We start from the raw sequence: 22,149 nt of genomic DNA on the forward strand, positions 1-22,149 counted from the left end.
GAGAGCTGTTTCCTTTTAGTGCTGAATAATATTCCATTGTCTGGATATACCACACTTTATCCATTCACCCACTGAAGGACATCTTGAATGCTTATATATTTTGGTAATTGTGAATAAAACTGCTATAAACATCCACATGCAGGTTTTCATGTGGATGTAATTGTCACCTCCTTTGGATAAGTATCAAGGAGCACAGTTGCTGGATCATATGGTAAGAGTATGTTCATTTTGTGAGAAACCACCAAACTGTCTTCTCGAGTGGCTGCACCATTTTGCATTCCCACAGCAATGCATGAGACTCCCTCCTGCTCCACACCCTCCCAGCAGTTGGTGTTGTCAGTGTCCTGGAGTTTGGTCATTCAAAATAGGTGGTTAGTGGTATCTCATTGTCATTTAAACTTGCATCTTCCCAATGACATATGACGTGGAGCATCTTTCATGTACTTGTCTGCCGTCTTCATATCTTCTTTGGTAAGGTGTCTGTTAAAGTTGTTTGTTCATTTTTCAATAGGGTTATTTGTTTTCTTATTGCTGAATTTTAAGAGTTCTTTGTATATTTTGGTTCTTTGTGAGATTTGTCTTTTGCAAATACTTTCTCCTAGGAGGCAGCTTGTCTTCTCATCCTCTTGACAGTGTGTCTCAGAGCATAAGATAAGTTTTTTATTTTAATGAAGCCCAGTTTATCAATACTTCTTTTCATGGATCCTGTCTTTTGTACCTAGAAAGTTATCACCAAAGTCATCTCAGCAGTTTCTCCTGTCTTATAAGAGTTTTATAGTTTACGTTTTACATTTACATCTGTTCTGTTCTGAGTTAATTTTTCTGGTGGGTTTAAGGTTTAAGGTCTGTGTCTAGATTGATTGTTTTTGCATGTGGATGTCCAGTTGTTCCAGCACCATTTGTGGGAAAAGACTGTCTTTGCTACATTGCATCTCCTCTGTTCCTTTGTCAAAGGTCGACTGACTGTATTTATGTGGATCTATTTCTGGACTCTACTCATTCCTCTATTCATCTGTTTGTCTTATTATTTCACCAATACCACACTGTCTTGATTACTGACATTTTATAGTAAGCCTTAAAGTCAGGTATTAATATATCAGTCCTCTCGTTTGGTTCTTCTCCTTCAATATTGTATTGACTTCCCCGGGTCTTTTATTCTCCATATAAACTTTAGAGTAGGTTTGTTCATACCCACAGAGTAAGTTGCTACAATTTAGATGGGGATTTCATTGCCTCTACAGATCACGTTGGGAAGAACTGACATCTTAATTATATATTGAGTTTTCCCATTCATGAATGTGGAATATTTAGTTTAGTTCTTTGATTTTATCAGTGGGAGTTTTATAGTTTTCCTCATATAGATCTTGTACATACAATATTTTATTAGATTTATACCTATTTCATTTTGGGGGTGCTAATATAAATTGGGATTGTGTTTTTAATTCCAAATTCCTCTTGTTCTTAGGGAAGTGACTAACTTGTATATTCACCTTATATCCTGCAGCCTTGCTGTAATTGCTTATTAGTTTCAGGCCAGGCCATTTTTGCAGCATGAGACGCAGTCCTAGCGACCCCAGCTTAAGAGGGCTGTGGACAGGCCACAGGGTTCTTGTGGGTGTGCCCTGCGTCTTGACACCAGGGACACTGTACTTTATTTCTGTTCTTCTTAACCCACCTGCGTGGTCATGTGGCAGCACACCTGCCAACAGGTGTGACTGCTGCTCAGTCTCAGAAGTTGGGGTGGAGGCGGAGCCAGTTTGTGGCCAGGCCTCCAGGGAGACTCTCCCAAAGGAATACAGCCTGGGTGGGGACACAGCCTGGTTGATCGATCCAGTCACAGGAAAGCACTTTCACTTCTGTTTAGTGAATATCTAGAGGCCTTTAGAGATGGAGTGAAGATAACCCTACTCACTCTCAGAGCTACATCTGGCAGACTGGGGAATGAGAGCGGCTCTGTTCCTGGGGGGATCACATCCTTGGGGAGTGGCCAGGAGAGGTCATGGCTCCTACACAACTGAACTTGAGGCAGAGTCTGAATGTCCCGTGGTCACAACAACCCATTGACTTATGCAGGGAGCTAGGCTCAAAAGGCCTTCAGGCTGTTTACAAAGCCGCATTCACAATCAGCTATTTGCCTCTCCAAGGGGTGATGGCAATGGACAAGCCCCCAGCCCCCTGCAGTGTGGGGATGGGACAGGCTGTCCCAGCTCTTTGCCTGGGACAGAACTGTATTCTGAGTCACTGCAAGTCATTCGTTCTCAGCAGCTCTTTCTGGATGCCTGTGCTTTTAGAACTCCTTGCAGGGTGGATAGTCAGGGTCCAGACTGCACGCTCCCCTCTCGGGATGTTTCCTTAACTGCAGGTGTGGTTGGGCTCTCGTCCCACCCAGGCCCACACTGAGACTGAGGAGGTGCCTCCAGTGCCCCCCATCCCCCCAGGGATGCCAGGTATAAATAACTCAGCAGAGGTGGAAACACATCCTGACCAGTGGGCGAAGTCTCCTTGACTCCAGTGCTGGGTGTGTGTGTGTCTCTGAGTCACTTGCTATCTACACCTTTGGAATTAGAAATAAAGGGCACTTGCCCCAGATACACCTGGCCATGAATTTATGCACGTCATTCGTAAGCCCCAGGGCCCTTGAGTCTGGCAGACACATTAACGCCGCTTCCCCCTGTGTCTTCCAGCCTGCAATGTGTGGTACCTGAACTCCGTGGAGATGGAGTCCCTCACGGGCCACCAAGCCATCCAGAAGGCCCTGAGCATGACCCTAGTCCAGGAGCCACCTCCCTTGTCCACAGTCGTGCACTTCAAGGTGTCGGCCCAGGGCATCACCCTGACGGACAACCAGAGGAAGTGAGTGTGCCCAGCGGCCAGGCTGCCGGGGTGGGCGGGCAAGGCTTCTGGCCTCACCTGGGGTTAGACCTCCTACCAGCTCTGCTCAAGCCCCTGGACGTGTGGTGGTCACCAGGCAGAGCTTTGCAGGAACGAATCAATGATCTGGTCAGTCTGTGCTTTGTCCTGATGTTCGGTATGTCCCCAGAGACATATATAAACTATTAACATTTGGCCCACGTGCTGTTTTTTTAAAGAATCAGTAAAAATTTTTAAAAGATACATAGATCTTTGAGTATCTCTTAGATACACACACAGTGTGTGTGTAATCTGCAAATGCAAAAATCTTCTAAGTCATTTCTATAAAAACACTCCGTGACTATGATAGACTCTACTCATCTTTGCTTTAGTGTCATTACTTCTAACAGTTATGACAGAAGTTATAACTATTATCCTGTTTCAGGTAAGAGTGTGACCTTGTTAGATATTATTTCAGTATTAAGTTAATGTTAATTAACTTAACATATATATTATATATATAATATATAAAATATAATGTATAATATAAAAGAATAATTTATGTCAATAATTATTAACTATTATTTAGATACTGTATAGTACTATATCTTAGTTAGCAACATTTGAACATCTAGGCAGTAGATGCTGTTTCAATGTCCAGGGACTTCCCGCCAAGCTGTCGCTGAGTGGGTTCCAAGGGAGCGGAGGTTCAGGGAGAGGGGGCACTTGTGGAGCTCCAGCCAGAGCACAGAGCAGGGTTAGGTGCCTGGACAGAACAATGGCAGAGCCTTTGACCTCAGGATGAAAGGCATTTCAGAGGCAGTTTTTTATTTGCAATGGAAACAGCCTGCTGTAGTTAATGAAGGAGCCCGATCAGCTACCCTAAAAGCAGAGTGGTGGCAGGAGCTTCGAGGGGTAGGCGGCTACCAGTCCCCACACCAGCTGGAAGGGCAGCGCCCACACAGTACCCGAGGAGCTCTTCTCAGCGTGGCCCTGCTCCAGAGCTAGTCCTGGGCTTGGGATGGGCTCTGAACCACTGCTCTCAGGATAAAATAGGTGGGGACTGTGGGGTGGGGTGTGGGTTCTGCCGCTCAAATTGGGGTCCTTGCTCCCCTCTTGACCCAAGTGGTCTGCGCAGCGGGCCCCGCATGCCTTGCACTCAGTTCCCTCACTTTTCAAGCTGCACTGAGGTAACTGTCTCGGGATGTTTGTGACTTGAATGAAATAGACACAAGCTGCGAGCCTGGCTCGGCCGAAGCGTGGACACAGGGTCAGACGGGACAGCACGGCTCCTTCCTTTGCGGCCTCTATTTTCTTCTGCTACCAGTGTGCTCTTTGTGTACCTCTGGCTTCCCCACGTGCTTACAAAACCCTGGGGTTGGGCTGTGCCCACAGCACTCAGGAGCTTTCCTTTTGCCAGATGGAACGTGCCTGTACAGCTGATGCTGGATAAAGGGGGCTGTGTCTTCAGCATCCCCCAAGGAAAGGTGCCTGGCTCCACCCATTCCTTTCCCTTATGCTGGCCTCTGGGGACACCACCTCCCTCAGGAGGAGGGGGCACTTGGCCAGCTCAGAGGAGCAGGGAGGGCTGGCCATGAAGCAAAGGACGAGTGACAGGGGCTGGGACCAGTACAGAGGGGTCCTCTGATGGTTCCCCCAGCGACTGTACTGGCCTGGCGTTAGCAGCACCTCCCAGTGAATTTAATGTGCATGGTTTACAGCAGGCCGTTAGATCCCTTATGGGGGTGACTGGGCTCCTCTCGCAGGAGAATGGTGGGCTATACTGAAGCCGTTTTCACAGGCAATCATCTAAAGCTGTAGATAGTTGGTGGCTTCCTGGGATGAAGGCAGGAAGGCCAGGACTCACTCAGTTTGATGCAGTTTCTCCATTTTGCTCTTCACGATGCTTGCCTTCACCCCAAGACTTGCTCCTTCCCAAGCGCCCAGCTTCATATGTCTGCTGATTTCTAACAAATATACGCTCTACTCTTCTCTCCAGATGACCAGTAAAAGCATAAAATAGACTTCTGCCCCCGCTAAACCTCCTCATGGGGGGCCCTCCTATGGCAGCACTGTCACTGCAAGACCCCAGTGACGGGCTTGTGCTCCCCCGTGTCCCTGCAGGCTCTTCTTCCGGAGACACTACCCCGTGAGCAGCGTGATCTTCTGTGCGCTGGACCCACAGGACAGAAAGTAAGATGCCCGTATCCCTACTAAGCGATGCATGTGCTTCCTTGGCTTTTTAAGTTACTAAAGAAATTAACGTGACTCTTCTCTTGTTCTGATTTGCAAGGTGGGTCACAGACGGCCCTTGCTCGAGGTACGTTGCCAGCCGGCCTGTGTCCTCTCTCAGTTGACACTCACTCCACTCCAGATCTCCAAAGAGGAAGATGAGAAATAATGCTTATGGGTTTGGGTTTGGCTTTAAACAAAAATGCAAGTGTTCTTTTTATGCAGAAGAGGCCTGCCAAGGGTTAACTTTTCTGTTTGCTCTTCTCTGAATGAGCAACACTTCCATTTGACCCATAAACTAGGGTATAAATAGCATGAAGCAGATTGCATGGCGTTTCCGGCGGTTGAGGAGGGGGTTGGTGTGTTAGGGAGGGCCGTGTGGGTGCAATAGGCGTCAGTGCTTCCCAGACCAGAGGGAGCCCCCAGCCCTGCTGCCCGTGTAACCTCAGATCCCCCAGAGCTGACTACACCCCAACAGGTGGCCATCTCCATGTCACCTAAATTTGATGACCGCAAATGTCTCACTGCAGGAGCCCTCTCCTGGGATTCCAATTTTGAGTTTATAGCTTTGTCTTGGCATCTAATAAAGTGCTAGGAGGCCTCCCCAGCCCTCCAGAAGGGGCATTACCCCAGGCCACCTCAGCTCTGGCTCTTAGGACCAAATGCGCTCCCCATACGTGGGCTTTGCTGCCCCGGAGGGTCACTTGAGTGCCATTGGCCTGTCCCTCCCATGGGGTGGAAACCACTCAGCTCAGATAAAAACATCCTTCATTTCTCTGAGAAAGAAAAGAAGGACCTTAAATAAGGGATAATCCAGGGATTTGGGTTTGGATAATGGTAGTTATTGTGTTGTTTGGGGCTCATGAAAGCTTATTCAGAAAAAATAGATTGTGCTGTTCTTTTAAACGGTTTCCTCTCCTGCACACATGTGGCCTGGGCAGGGAGCCCCTGGTGTGTTTTTAGCACCCCCATCCTCCAGCCCCAGTGGCTGGGAGTGTGGGCATCTAGGCAGAGCACCCCAACCCCAGGAACCGAGGCTGGGGTGCTGGCATCTGCAGGCATGTGCCTGTCTGCGCCCGTCTGCTCTGATGGTGTGAGGAGGGAACAGGCAGCTCCTGTGGTGGAGCAAAGGTCCTCCCCAGAGACTCGGGACTGGTGCCCAGGAGCTGACAGGTCTGGAGGGTTCCAGCCAGGCTAGACCCAAGTCTTCAGTTCAGGTCCCAGTCTCATGGCCGGCCCTCCCCAGCCCTGCTCCTCGGGTTCCTCCCCTGCGAAGTCTGGGCACAGCATCTTCCCTGACGGCATGGAGGGGATGTACGGGCAGGTGTCTGGCAGGGGATATTGCCCCAAGATTTTGGAGAGGTGGTGGTTAGAGGCGACGATGGTGAGGGAAGAAGCAGAGGCGTGCGTCCTGTGGGAGGGATGGGCCTCGGCTGGCATGCTAACCCACCTTTCCTGTTGCAGAGTCTTTGGATTTGTGGCCCGGAAGCAGGGCAGTGCCACGGACAACGTGTGCCACCTGTTTGCAGAGCATGACCCCGAGCAGCCGGCCAGCGCCATTGTCAACTTCGTGTCAAAGGTCATGATCGGCTCCCCTAAGAAGATCTGAGCCCTCACAGCCCAGAGACTCCAGAGGGGCCGACGTGACCCTGGTAGTCCAGCACCAGGAGGGAAAGGGGCTCCTCCGACTTTTCAAACATGAGAACAAACAACCTTGCCGCCTGTGGCCTCAGTTGAGGGGCACAGCTCATGGATGCATTTCTGGGCAGAGGATGTTGGACATCAGGTGCGCCCATCCAGTCCCCGCTCGGGAAGGAACCATTCAAGGAGACGTGGGGACCCCTGTTCCTCACACTCTGGTGTTTATGGGAAGGAGGGGAGCCCAGCCTGCTCCCCGTGGCCCTGAGTGCCTCGTAACTGCCATGTCAGAGCGCTCCTGGCCAGTGGACACGCCAGGACCTCTGTCCTCCCACAGTGGAGATATTGATTAACCTGAGAAGGGGATGCATGTTGATTGAAGGTTCGTGCAGGTCAGGCCCTCCTGGAGCACTATGGCATCGTGGGCGAGGGACGATGTGATGGGCGGCGAGGACAAGAAAGGTCACATTGGTCACGGTGAGGCCAGAGCCCGAGCGTGGGGACAGCTCCCCACCTCCGCTCACATACCAGGTCTGAATGGCGCACTGGGCCATGAGAGGGAAAAGTGAGAAGATAGGAGAAAAGCCCCATTTCCATATAATTTATATTTTACTTTTGCCAAGTTATTTATGATAACAGTTTGCCTTTGTTATGCTGTACTGGTGTCTACATGCTGCCGTCTGCCAAGGTCAGGGTTCTAAGACTAGCGTCTACTCCCGGTCAGATGTACCAGGAGTGCAGTATGGACTCTTTTGGCCATGCTCTCAGCTGTCATTGCCTGAGGGCGGCTGCCAAAACTGGCTTTGCCTCAAGCAGCCTTCCAAATGCTTGATCATCCATATTTGGTTTCCACAAGCAGCCTTCCGAACACTTGACCATCCACGTGTGGTTTCCTGGCTGCAGATACAGCCTTTCTGGGGAGGAAGGCCTTGAGAGGTGGGACATGATTAGTTTGAGACTCAGGCTTGCTCTGTATCGCATGGGGCCTGGGAAAGCTCACCACCCCAGAACTGTTGACCTGCGGGAGTGCTCATCTGTCTCCACCCGCCTGTTGTCTCCCACTGGGATCCATGTGTTCTGGCACCTGAGCAAGGGGAGGTGTTCTACACTGGTTCCCAGCTCTTCTGCATCATCTTAGGCACCAAATCAGGCATGCTGTTTATGCTGATGTGCATGTTGCTAAGTAGAGGTCTGTCCACCTGCATCTGTCAGTGGTCAGAGGTTTGGGAGAAGCCAGTGGTCTTGCAGGCTCCCCAGAGCAAGAGACAGAGCTGGGCAACATCGTCATAAAGCCCTCGTCTCCTTCCCATCGCCCCAGACATTCACGCCGTGGCTCTGCATCCCCAAAGAACTGTCCATCTCCTCCGCTTCCCAAATAAAGCACCAGCTCTTCAAACACCAGGAATCACCACGGCAGTCATCACACTAGTGTTTGAAGTGCTCTGTGGAGTCTTTGTTTCTAAAGTGGGGCAGAGACAGTTAGCGACAGCAGAGGTGGGATCCACCGAATCCAGTGGGCACTGTGTGTGTGTGTGTGTGTGCGTGCGTGTGTGTGTGTGAAAGCAGGTGGGTGAGTCCACTGTTTAGCTCCTATTGATGCACCAACACACGTGCCTCGTTTCTGTGCCAAATGTTTGCCTTGGTCCTTGTGGACGCTCTTCTCTGACACGTGGCGGCATGGCCAAGAGTGTGCTGGTGTCTCCCAGAGGCCTGATGCCTTGGTCGCTGGGGTGGGGCCATCTAGCATTTCAGTTTTTCATTCACAGCAGAACTCAGCGAAGAGGAGCAGAGGTTTGTGCTGGCTCCCAAAGGGGCCTCCTCCTGAGATGCTGGTCCACAAGTTTGACCCAGAGACTGCAGGCGAGGTCCCTTATCCTTCTGACAGAGGAAAAAAGGGCTCACGAGGGGTTCCGGACTTAGTAGCATCAACTGCCCCAGTCACAGAGGGACCTTCTCCCACCCGTGGCTGTCCTTGTCCAGATCATACAAGCCCTGACATTTGGTTTTTAAACTGACTGGCAGCTGAGCCTTTTTCTCTCAGTGGTCAAGGAAGTTTCCTCCCAGCAACCGGCTCCCTCTGGAGTAAGGAATGAAAGGAATCGAGTTTCCTGGTTTCTGAGGAGCTGGTACAACAGTTTGTTACATATGTATAAAATGGAACAAGACAAGTCCGTGAATTTTGTGCTCAGACCTTGGGCAGCCCCACCACCCACACTGGCTCTGGGCAGGCAGGGAAGCAACATCCCCAGGCATCTGGGGTGCCCATGGGCACAGGGGTACTGTGCTGGATTGTGTACGAGGACTGCACCCCACTAGCATCATAGCCTCATAGCCAGAGCCTGTTAACCTGCTCATTAACCTATGCTGTATTCCTCCAGTGTTAACCTGTAAACGTGTTAAGTCACACCGCATTTAAGGGTCTCCGTGTGTATTCTTGGCATCAGAGACCTCATTTTGTCTCCTTCTCTGCCTTACCTAGTAGTGGATATTTTTACTTTTCTTATATTGTAAAGAATATATCCAGTATGTAAATGAATGTTCTATAAATCCTTTGTATAGTCATTTTCTCTGCTCTTTAAATATCACCTCTATTCAGAGTATAATAAAAGTATCAACTTGATAAGCCTCAGTGAGGCAAGTGTTTGTGGTGTTAGACAGAAGTGCCCCACAGGGTGTGTGGAAGTGTGGATGGGTGTGTGTGCATGTCTGAATATGCCTCTGTGTGTGTTTATCTGGGAGTTTGAAGGGGATTGTGTATGAATGAGTGGATTCACTTACAAACTTACTGTATATTTTTCCTTCAGGAATATAGTTTGATTTCTGCCCAGAGACTTGAAAATTGTATTCAGAGATTTTAAGAATTTAATAATGACATGTGGTATTGATCATAGGTACTGCTACATTTTTGATGTTGATACAAAGGCCCTAATCTAGTACCTGTAGGAGGAAGCTCCTAGTGTAGGTCAGCCTCTAATGGGACTTCCCAGGTGTTTAATCAGAGTGGGTGCTGAACCTGAATATAAAAAGTCCAGTCGTGTCTGACTCTTTGTGACTCCATTGACTGTAGCCTGCCAGGCTCCTCTGTCCATGGAATTCTCCAGGCCAGAATACTGGAGTGGGTAGCTGTTCACTTCTCCAACGGATCTTCCCAACCCTGGGATCAAACTCACGTCTCCCACGTTGCAGGCGGATTCTTTACTATATGACCCACCAGAGAAACCCCAAAATTCCGGTGGGTTCACTTATTTTTTTTCAATAGATGCTGGTGACAGTCCCAGCACAGCTCTGCAGGTTCTCATGGGCTTGTGGGGCTCATCCCCCAGCTAGGTGGAGCCCCATTGTGCTGGCTTTCTGCCCTCTAGGGTTGGTTTCTTTCCTCAGCTGGAGTGGAAGAAGCCATGGGGATTAAGCCACTTGGATGGTGGCCTCAGTTCCACTGGCCATGCCAGAGCCTGCAATGAGAAAGGAAGATGAGGCTGGGTATGACCAGTGCGTGTGAGATTTGGGTCCTGGCTGTGATGCACACTGGGGCCAAGGCATGACCAGGCTCAGGACTAAGGTGACCATCCGTGTGGCTAAACCCCCAGGGCTGCCTCTGCTCCAGGTCAGAAAAGAAACAGAACCTGGGCCCATTTTGATTATGGGCTGATAAGGAGCTGCCCCCTCCCCAAACCTCAAAGTTTCCTCACAGCTGGGTATACCTGTGCAGTCTTCTGCTTTCTGCTCTGCTGACATCCCCAGGGGGCTGTGCTGTGAAGGAGGACCTGTAGTGGCCCCATGGTTGGTGCTGAGAGTGGAAGGGAGAGCAGGTTGGGGTGGGTTGAATCTTATCCAACAGAAGGTTCTCACTAGGCCTGGACCCTTGACCAGTGTCACAGCAGGGAGAAAAAGCGGTTCTACCCATCTTATAGGTGTGCTTTCAAGGACACAGTCTGGATTTGTCACCACGGCCCTAGCCTACAGAAAGAACTGTCAGAGACCCAATGCCCCCACGCCTCGCTGGACAGCCTTTGCCTTATGGGGAGCTTCACCACTCCCTGTTCATCACTCAGCCGCCTATCAGTGACTGCCCCTTTGCCCCACCCTCTTGGGTCCTGGACCTATCAGTGACAGACCCTCCTTGCCCCGCCCACTTGGGTCCTGGACCTATCAGTGACTGTCCCCATCTCGCCCTGCCCACTCATATCCTGGATCCCTTAGTTATGGCCCCTCACCAATCTTTTGGGGGCCATCAGTTCTGACCCTTCATGGTCCTGGCTTTTTTGTCTCCTAGAGGTTTGTGTGTGGTCTCCAAGGTGCTGGGATGAACTGCCCCCCACCATGGCCCAGAGGTCACGTTTCACAAAGCAGGAGCACTGGAGCCCGGCTCAAGACTGAATTAGTTTCCAGGTGGACCTGGGGTACAGCGAAGGGACATTGCACAACCTGGGAATGGGCTCTGTCTGGACACATTTGAGTTGCAGCGTTGTTGAATTTGTAACAAGAAAAATGGTCTAAGAACAAACGACATTAAAGTTCTTGAGGAATCAGACCACAGCCCAGTTACAGCCCAAACCTGGGCTGGGGCAACAGTAGGGGTGTGGTGGGCTCCTCAAAAGCCTGTCACCTGTGAGGGTCCCAGCAAAAGGGATTCTGCCACAACTGACCTGGTTCCCAAAGCCTTTTGTCCCTGGGGATCTGAGACTTCCTTCCCCATCCCAGAGACGCTGGGGTGGTGGGGGCACAGGTCCTGCCCCCTCCTGGAAGCACTCTGTGTCTCCCACAGGTAAATGATCCCCCACAGTAAATGCCAGGCCAGGGAAGGCTCTCTGAACCTTGGGCCTGCCACCTTCTCCCTTACTGAGACCCCCTCCGCCCGTCAGGCAACCCTACGGGGGCCAGTGAGAGCCTCAGGGCACTATTCACCGAAAGCCTAAAAGTCGACTGATGCTGCCCCCGCACAGGTCCACCCCTGCTGACACATGAGACTTAATCCAGATCCAGGGTCTCCTAACATAACAGCCAAAATATCCAGGCTAAATAGAAAATTACCTTTTGTACCCGGAACCAAGAAATTTACAGCCTGAATGAGAAAACACAATTGACTGAGGCCAGCATCCAGATGAATCAGGTTTTGGGATTACAGTATCTGGCCAGGATTTAAAGCAACCGCTGCAACAATGCTTCAACAAGCAAGTCAAAATTCTATTCAAACAAATGGAGAAACAGAAACAGAGCCATAGCAAAGAACTAGAAGTCATGAAAAAAGCCAAACAGATTACATTACAAAAATGTATAAAGCAAATTAAAAATCCACTGGAAGCTCAGAAGCAGAGTGGAGATGATGGAGGAGTGAATTTGGGAACCTGATTGAGCAATGATGAGTTCAATCTGATTGGCAGAGACTTGAATACATGAGGGGACCTAAGGGACAACTGTTTATTATTGCTGAGTCTTAGATGGTGAGGGGAAGGAGAATGAGGCTAAGGAGAATTTGAAGCAATGAGCCAAACTCTCCCAATCCAGCAAAAGACACGAACATGTAGATTCAAGAAGCTGCATGAACCCCAAACAGGAGTCCAAAACAGCAACAACAAGACTCCATGCACGACTTTTCATCATGAGCTTTATGACAACTAAGGACAAAGAAAAAATCTTGAAAGCAGCCAGACAGAAGTGATGTCAGATTATGTATACTGAATGACAATGGTGGATTTCTCATTTTAAACCACAGAGGCCAGAAGGAAGTGACACATTTTTCAAGGCTGAAAGGAAAGAAACACCAGCTGTGAATTCTATGTTCAGTGAAACTACCTTCAGGAATAAAGGGAAAACAGACTTTCTCAGGCGAAGGAACTAAAAGAATTAGTATTTAGTAGGGCTCTTCTTAACAATTTGGCTAGAGGAAGTTCTTTGAACAGAAGTACAAATGATGAACTTGGAGCATCAGGAAAGAAAACAATGGAAAGAATGACAGACCCTGCTTTTCGTCACAAATATTATAAATAAAAAATGATTGATGATTGAAACAAAAATTATTCCAACCATCCAATACTCAAGACAGTGATATTTCAAAGTGAGGAAGATAAAGGGACCTCAATGGAGGTGACATTTCCACACATCAGACCAAGTGGTGAAATGCTGATACCAGCAGATAATGACAAATCACACACACACACATATGCGGTAACAGATTACATTAAATTAGTAATTAGTAATTTTTATGCAAAAAGATATACTTCATAACACTAAATACATCAAAGTAAAATCTTAAATGAAAACTAACAGGAAGGCAAGAAAACAGAAACAAGGAAACAAAAACAATCGTATATCAGAATTTAGTCCTAGCTTATCAGTAATTACCTTTGATGTAAATGTCTGAAGAAAAACAGATTGCAGAATGAAAATGCCATTTACAAGACAGTTCAAATTCAGTGACAGAGGTAAGTTGAAATTACAAAGATGTAAAAATACATACCATACCAACATTAATTTAAAAAATATAGGAACCACTGTACTAATACCTGAGAAAGTATCAGATCAGATCAGATCACTCGCTCCGTCGTGTCCGACTCTTTGCGACCTCATGACTCGCAGCACACCAGGCCTCCCTGTCCATCACCAACTCCCGGAGTTCACTCAGACTCACATCCATCGAGTCAGTGATGCCATCCAGCCATCTCATCCTCTGTTGTCCCCTTCTCCTCTTGCCCCCAATTCCTCCCAGCATCAGAGTCTTTTCCAATGAGTCAACTCTTCACATGAGGTGGCCAAAGTACTGGAGTTTCAGCTTTAGCATCATTCCTTCCAAAGAAATCCCAGGGCTGATCTCCTTCAGAATGGACTGGTTGGATCTCCTTGCAGTCCAAGGGACTCTCAAGTGTCTTCTCCAACACCACAGTTCAAAAGCATCAATTCTTCGGCACTCAGCCTTCTTCACAGTCCAACTCTCACATCCATACATGACCACAGGAAAAACCATAGCCTTGACTAGACGGACCTTTGTTGGCAAAGTAATGTCTCTGCTTTTGAATATGCTATCTAGGTTGGTCATAACTTTCCTTCCAAGGAGTAAGCGTCTTTTAATTTCATGGCTGCAGTCACCATCTGTAGTGATTTTGGAGCCCAAAAAAATAAAGTCTGACACTGTTTCCACTGTTTCCCCATCTATTTCCCATGAAGTGATGGGGCCGGATGCCATGATCTTCGTTTTCTGAATGTTGAGCTTTAAGCCAATTTTTTCACTCTCCACTTTCACTTTCATCAAGAGGCTTTTGAGTTCCTTTTCACTTTCTGCCATAAGGGTGGTGTCATCTACATATCTGAGGTTATTGATATTTCTCCTGGCAATCTTGATTCCAGCTTGTGTTTCTTCCAGCCCAGCGTTTCTCATGATGTACTCTGCATATAAGTTAAATAAACAGGGTGACAATATACAGCCTTGATGAACTCCTTTTCCTATTTGGAACCAGTCTGTTGTTCAATGTCCAGTTCTAACTGTTGCCTCCTGACCTGCATACAAATTTCTCAAGAGGCAGATCAGGTGGTCTGGTATTCCCATCTCTTTCAGAATTTTCCACAGTTTATTGTGATCCACACAGTCAAAGGCTTTGGCATAGTCAATGAAGCAGAAATACATGTTTTTCTGGAACTCTCTTGCTTTTTCCATGATCCAGCGGATGTTGGCAATTTGATCTCTGGTTCCTCTGCCTCTTCTAAAACCAGCTTGAACATCAGGAAGTTCACGGTTCACATATTGCTGAAGCCTGGCTTGGAGAATTTTGAGCATTACTTTACTAGTGTGTGAGATGAGTGCAATTGTGCGGTAGTTTGAGCATTCTTTGGCATTGCCTTTCTTTGGGATTGGAATGAAAACTGACCTTTTCCAGTCCTGTGGCCACTGCTGAGTTTTCCACATGTGCTGGCATATTGAGTGCAGCACTTTCACAGCATCATCTTTCAGGATTTGGAATAGTTCAACTGGAATTCTATCACCTCTACTAGCTTTGTTCGTAGTGATGAGAAAGTATACTTTAGGGTAAAGAATATTACTAGAGACAAGGATGGACATTATACAATTATAAAAGGGCCAGTCCACCAGAAAGACATGAGGCTTCTAAATGCACACTCATCAGAAGCTCCGTACACGAGTCCAAAGCTGGCTGAGCTGAAAGGAAAGAGACAAACCCACAGTATAGGTGGGAACTCAACCTGCTCTTCTCAGCATCTGATAGAACTATTATACTAGAACTATTCGTTATATGATAGAATAGTATGGAAAGAAAATCAAGAAGGATATGGAAAGCCTGCACAACATAAGCAGCCACAGGATCTAACTGACAATCCTGAACCCCACTCAGCAGCAATATACACATTTTTGAGCACCTGTGGACCTTTCACCAAATAGACCATAAATTGAGCCCTAAAGCAGAGGAGAAGGGGACGACAGAGGATGAGATGGTTGGATGGCATCACCGACTCAATGGACATGAGTTTGAGTAAGCTCTGGGAGTTGGTGATGGACAGGGAAGCCTGGCGTCCTGCCGTCCATGGGGTTGCAAAGAGTCGGACACGACTGAGTGACTGAACTGAACTAAAAGCAGAGGGAATCCTGGGAAAGGGTGTAGGTCTTCTCTGGGCCCTTAGGGTTTCTAAGACCATCTCAAGTGCCTAGATCCTGGAGAGTTGGTTAGGACAATAAAACAGACATTGGTTAAGCATCTACTGTTTGCTAGGTGCAGTGCAAACCCTTGCCAGTTGGCTTGGTTTATGGGTTGAAGCTCCCCGCTGTGGAAAAGTCAAGGAATCCACACAGCACAAACCTGAGTGGCCCTGGTGGGAGCGTGCTTCCTGCCCTCCGGGCCTGGATGTGGGCCCCACACAGATCCCACAACCTCTGCCAGGAGCCACTGAAACTGGCTTATGGTTACACAACAGCTCCCAAATGGGGCACAGACATGTCAGGTGATCTTAGCTGCTGCAAATGACAGCTGCAGACAGCCGCCAGCAGGGGTCTGGGCCCGTTTACTGAGTATGAAGCTCAGGGTCAGAAAAATGCATTGACTTGACCACAGTCTGGACACAGACCTGCTTGTCTTTTTTTTTTTTTAACTCTAATTTCTTTCTGTGTTAAAGCCCCAGCCAGGCGGCATGGGAGGCTGCAAGAACCCAGTCAGCGATTTCAGAGCCTGTGTCCTCCCTGTGGCCTCGAAAAAGACATCCCTGCACACTCTCCCCAGTGAGCAATCTCCTGTGAACTGGTTCCCTCCTTCTGCACTTTGCCTTCCATTTGAACTGGAAGAATCTAGCTGAAGCCATACCTGCAGTCTCCCAGGATGTGCTGAATCTGGCGGTGGCTGAGAGCATAGTGGACACCATCCCCCCCTAGTGGCAGCATCGCTTACTACAGCAGTTTGTGAACGTGAAGTCACTCAGTCATATCGACTCTTTGCGACCCCATGGACTGTAGTAGCCTGCCAGGCTCCTCCGTCCATGGGATTTTCCAGGCAAGAGTACTGGAGTGGGTTACCATTTCGTTCTCCAGGCACTACAGCAGGCACAACTGCAAAGACCAGTGCGGTGTCTGTTAGCTGTTAACCTACAGATGGAGAGCATGTGAAATGAAAAATAGATTGAGTTGTCTTAATATGAGGAGTTTGGATGCTGAAGCCTAGTTGTCTAGCTTCAAATTTTGGCTCTCCTGCTTATTCACTCTGTGCCTTTGACAGGCTACTTGACCAGACCAACTTTTCTCCTTTGTCAGATGGGAACAGTAGTAATGCTTATGTGATACTGATGTCCTGAGAATTAAATGAGTGAATGGGTTAGAACAGCACCTGTAGGGAACTGGCATGTAATCATACCTATAATTATCTTTAAAAAATATTATTACAGTCTTTAATCCTTGATAGACCAATCGATGGTATTTGCAGGTTAAAGTTGAGACCCACTGTACAAAAAGTGAGGAGTTTCCCTGGTAGCTCAGAGGGTAAAGAATGTGCCCACAATGTAGGAGATCTGGGTTTGATCCCTAGGTGGGGAAGATCCCCTGGAGAGGGCATGGCAATCCACTCCAGTGTTCTTGCCTGGAGGATCCCATGGACAGAGGAGCCTGGCGGGCTCTAGACCATGGGGTTGCATAGAGTCAGACACAACTGAGCGACTAACACTTTCACTTTCACCCTTCATAGCAGTGACTCCCTAGAATAAGAGTGGGGAAACTTCCAAATAAAGGTACTGCACTGGCTTAAAGTGAGATGGTCAGGATTGGCCTCAAACTGCTGGGGTTGAGAAGGTTTGCATCCCTGAGTGACTAGGGTGGTGGTCTGGTGGTCTCCCTGTCTTAGCCTGAATAGGAGCCGGCCCAGCAAAGCTTCCACAGGAAGGAGAGGGCATACCTCACTCCCTTCCCTCCTACACCTCCTTGCCCCACCAGCCAACCTTTCTGCTTCCCCCCACATCCCGCCTCCATGTCCCAGTCATCCTTGTTATCTGATAACAGATATAAAGAGATACCAGGAGTGAAAACAAAAGAAACCTCATTTTGAGGTATTGAAAATGTTCTAAAACTGATTGTGTTGTCAGCGAATGGTAGGGAAGATAGGAAAACCATTTACACTTTGAATGGGTGAAGGGTGTAATGTGTGCATTGTATTTCCATAGAGCTGTTACAGAGGTAAAAGTGGAAAGAATCTAGAAGACTAAAGACAAACGTAAGTCCTGAGTGGTATGGACAGCAACCCAACATCTCTGCGTGGAGAGAGCAAGGGAAATCGGCCTGACAGCATGGGAATCTCTGTGGCACTGCCACACCACCCAAAGCAGCTGCCTTCCAGGCTTGCTAACCAAGCAGAATTGTGCTTCCTCTTACAAACATGCTCCAACTGGGAAATACAGAATGCCTGCAGAGGATGAACCTATAACCACCATGGTGGCCTCCTCTGTGACGTGGGAGCCCCGGGGTGGCCTGTGCAGGGAAGTGAACTGGGGAACCCCTGGGGTGGGGAAAGGGAAGCTGAGACAGGAAGGGAATCTGGAGAAAGGCAGGCCTCCCACAGTGCAGTGTGGGGGGGCCTCTCAGTGGGGTGACCAGTTCTCCAAAAGACCTGGGTTGAGTTTTCAAACTTCACCTTTCATTAAAAAATTCAACACCAGCAGGTGGAACTTCCCAGGGGCACATAGGTGGGCACTACTGCTTCAAATGGGGCTTGCTAGGTGGCTCAGTGGTAAAAAAAAAAAAAAAAAAAAGAATCCATCTGCCAATGCAGGAGACTCAAGAGATGTGGGCTTGATCCCTGGATTGGGAAGATCCCCTGGAGTAGGAAATAGCAACATCCCTCCAGTATTCTTGTCTGGAGAATGCCATGGACAGAGGAGCTTGGTGGACTATGGTCCATGGGATTGCAAAGAGTCCATGGGATTGGACACGAGTGAGCACACATGCACTTTACTGCCTCAAGTCAGGCAAGGAGAAACTTGGTGTGTTTTCAGCCACCCTTCTGTCCTTGGAAAACTAGGGGTGGGAGAGCTCGAGTACAATGAAGAGGAGACTGGGAAAATTTGGCAGAGGCTCAGGCTTGACCAGATGATGGGTGGGGCTCAGGCCTGGGCTGCAGGCTCTGCTGCAGGGGGAGACCCGTAGTCGGGAGAGAACCTTCAACCTCGCACCTACCTCAGGAACCACCTAGCAGGGTGGACGGGTCTGAGCCAGGAGAAGTGGTAGGTGGTCAGGATTTATTGGGGCCGACGAGGGAGGAAGTGATTTCCAAAAGGGAAAACTTTTGCCCAGGTCCGGGGAAGTGCAGGGCGGTGGGGTCACCCAGGCTGTGAAGACCCTGCAGAAGGACACGGGGAGCTCAGAGTCCAGCTATGAGCACCTTTCTGCTCTCCTCGCTCTTCTCTCCCAAGACCCCGCCTGAGGCTCCAGCAACAAATCCTGAGGGGAGGTGAACAACTCTGAGTTAGCTTGGAAAAGTGAATTCTCAGGAGGCCCTGCATGTCTTCAACACCAATTGGCTTTTTCCATAAGCAAGAGTGGCATTTTATATATAAACACGAGCAGAGTAGTTACTGGGCCTGCTTGAGATGTCAACTAGCACCTGTTCCCCCTGAGCGGACACGAAGGAAAAAGAAAGACAAAATCGAGGCCACTTGTGCCATGACTCTGTGAGTCCTGCCTTCTCCACTTCTGTTTTACCTTGGTGGGCAGGTGACAGGCAGGAATATGTGTCTATCCCAGCAGGTGTGCTGTACACACAGCTCGGGACCTGCCAGAAGCTGAGGAGAAGGGTTTCGGAGGGGAAGACTTTCCTCATCTGTAAGATGAAAATACCAAGAAAGTTACCTCTCTGGATGGTGGAGCCAACCAAACAACAGCTGTGGAGACACAGCTGCTGATCACATTGCATTTAAGAACAGAGAGAAAACAAGCCAAGGAGATACCAATGAAAGTATTTTAACACAAGTTTAAAAAGAAAGGTGACTGTGCTTGGTAGAGCATGGATACATACTTTGGAGGCGTGCACTGATGAGTCTCCCCCTTTTCCAGTGCTCTGCACATGGGTGGGTTTGGGCTGATGAGTCCTCATTCTGTGATCGTGGGCATCAGACTCCATGTCTTCAAAAGGTTGCAGTGAAGATGAAATGAGGTTCCGTATAAGAAGAACCAGTGCAAAGCCTGGAACATGGTGATCATCCCCATCATCACCGTTACCACCACCACCAGTGTCTTCACCATCATCACCATCAACATCAGTGTTATTGTTGTCATCTTTCCTGTTACCTAACAGAAGCAGAAGATATTAAGAAGAGGTGGCAGGAATACACAGAAGAACTGTACAAAAAAGATCTTCAAGACCAAGATAATCATGATGGTGTGATCACTCACCTAGAGCCAGACATCCTGGAATGTGAAGTCAAGTGGGCCTTAGGAAGCATCACTATGAACAAAGCTAGTGGAGGTAATGGAATTCCAGTTGAGCTATTTCAAATCCTAAAAGTTGATGCTGTGAAAGTGCTGCACTCAATATGCCAGCAAATGTGGAAAACTCAGCAGTGGCCACAGGACTGGAAAAGGTCAGTTTTCATTCCAATCCCAAAGAAAGGCAATGCCAAAGAATGCTCAAACTACCGCACAATTGCACTCATCTCACACACTAGTAAAGTAATGCTCAAAATTCTCCAAGCCAGGCTTCAGCAATATGTGAACCGTGAACTTCCTGATGTTCAAGCTGGTTTTAGAAAAGGCAGAGGAACCAGAGATCAAATTGCCAATATCCGCTGGATCATGGAAAAAGCAAGAGAGTTCCAGAAAAACATCTATTTCTGCTTTATTGACTATGCCAAAGCCTTTGACTGTGTGGATCACAATAAACTGTGGAAAATTCTGAAAGAGATGGGAAAACCAGACCCCCTGACCTGCCTCTTGAGAAACTTATATGCAGGTCAGGAAGCAACAGTTAGAACTGGACATTGAACAACAGACTGGTTCCAAATAGGAAAAGGAGTTCGTCAAAGCTGTATATTGTCACCCTGCTTATGTAACTTCTATGCAGAGTACATCATGAGAAACGCTGGGCTGGAAGAAGCACAAGCTGGAATCAAGATTGTCGGGAGAAATATCAATAACCTCAGATATGCAGATGACACCACCCTTATGGCAGAAAGTGAAGAGAAACTCAGAAGCCTCTTGATGAAAGTGAAAGTGGAGAGTGAAAAAGTTGCCTTAAAGCTCAACATTCAGAAAACAAAGATCATGGCATCCGGTCCCATCACTTCATGGGAAATAGATGGGGAAACAGTGGAAACAGTGTCAGACTTTATTTTTTGGGGCTCCAAAATCACTACAGATGGTGACTGCAGCCATGAAATTAAAAGACGCTTACTCCTTAGAAGAAAAGTTATGACCAACCTACAGAGCATATTCAAAAGCAGAGACATTACTTTGCCAACAAAGGTCCATCTAGTCAAGGCTATGGTTTTTCCTGTGGTCATGTATGGATGTGAGAGTTGGACTGTGAAGAAGGCTGAGTGCCGAAGAATTGATGCTTTTGAACTGTGGTGTTGGAGAAGACTCTTGAGAGTCCCTTGGACTGCAAGGAGATCCAACCAGTCCATTCTGAGGGAGATCAGCCCTGGGATTTCTTTGGAAGGAATGATGCTAAAGCTGAAACTCCAGTACTTTGGCCACCTCATGTGAAGAGTTGACTCATTGGAAAAGACTCTGATGCTGGGAGGGATTGGGGGCAAGAGGAGAAGGGGACTACAGAGGATGAGATGGCTGGATGGCATCACTGACTCGATGGACGTGAGTTTGAGTGAACTCCGGGAGTTGGTGATGGACAGGGAGGCCTGGCGTGCTGCGATTCATGGGGTCGCAAAGAGTCAGACACGACTGAGCGACTGAACTGAACTTCCTGTTACTAGGTGTCAGGTGTGACAAGCCCCCAAACCTGCTTCCTAAGAGTTGGAGTGTGGGGGTCAGATTGGGAGTACTTTGTTTCCTCCTGTGTTAGGCCCAGTTGAATGGAAAGACAAAGAGAACCAAACTGAAGTATCTGAAGAGTCCTGACACACGGTGTGAGTGTAGTTCCAGGGTGTCTGCTTGCTCTGCTGGCAAGGAAGCAGAATTACTAGATCTCCTGGCATATAATCAAACATGTATTTGCATTTTCCATATGCTTAGTCTCTTAGATTGGCCTATTACCCACCTAATTATCCAAAAGAAAGCAGGAAAAGATATGTGGGAATGGACATCTGTAAAAGTGAAGGTTGGAAAAAAAATGGGGAAAAGATTTGAATAGAAACTTTACCAAGGAGGAGATACAAATGGCAAATCAGCACATGAAAATCATCTCAACATCAATAGGCGTTTGTTGCTTAGTTGCTAAGTTGTGTCCAAGTCTTTTGTGATCCCATGGACTGTAGCCCACCAGGCTTCTCTGTCCATGGGATTTCCCAGGCAAGAATACTGGAGTGGGTTGCCATTTTCTTCTCCGGGGATCTTCCCAACCCAGGGATCAAACCTGGGTATTTTGCATTGGCAGGTGGATTCTTTACTACTGAGCCACCAGGGAAGCCCTCATTAGGCACTAGAAACATGCAAATTAAAACTACAATGAGATATCATTCCATCACTCTTAGGTGGTTAAATTTTTTTTTAAATGCCCAAGAGGAACTCCAACCCATTGCTGGAAGGAATGCAAAAAGCATGTGAACACTTAGGAAACATTTCTTACAAGGTTAAACATGCACTTACCGTATAACCCACCAAACCTGCTCTTAGGAGTTTACCCAGTGGAAAGGAATGCCTCATTTCTGGACAGAGGTCCATGAATTATCCGAGAAATATTAGTCTTTAAACTTTATTTAGCATTTACTCTATGTCAGACATTAACTCCTAGAAGCCTCAAAACCATCCATTGAGATTAAGCCTGAGCAGCGCTCCCCATG

The 22,149-nt window shown here is 48.0% G+C and overlaps 1 protein-coding gene across 10 annotated transcripts in view; it reads left to right on the plus strand.

Annotated features, from left to right (window-relative positions):
• The window catches only part of TNS3 (tensin 3), a 222,886-nt gene extending 213,543 nt beyond the window's left edge, over positions 1 to 9,343 (plus strand). For all 10 annotated transcript variants that reach the window (XM_061414398.1, XM_061414397.1, XM_061414399.1 and 7 more), the window contains 4 exons: positions 2,685 to 2,853; positions 4,975 to 5,043; positions 5,144 to 5,170; positions 6,547 to 9,343. In XM_061414398.1, the coding sequence (XP_061270382.1) occupies positions 2,685 to 2,853; positions 4,975 to 5,043; positions 5,144 to 5,170; positions 6,547 to 6,691 (410 nt within the window). In that variant the 3' untranslated portion in view covers positions 6,692 to 9,343. The remainder of the gene's footprint in view (positions 1 to 2,684; positions 2,854 to 4,974; positions 5,044 to 5,143; positions 5,171 to 6,546) is intronic.
• The last annotated feature ends 12,806 nt before the right edge of the window (positions 9,344 to 22,149 follow it).

The sequence above is a fragment of the Bos javanicus genome, chromosome 4 (assembly GCF_032452875.1).
Source record: "Bos javanicus breed banteng chromosome 4, ARS-OSU_banteng_1.0, whole genome shotgun sequence".
Taxonomy (NCBI): Eukaryota; Metazoa; Chordata; class Mammalia; order Artiodactyla; family Bovidae; genus Bos; species Bos javanicus.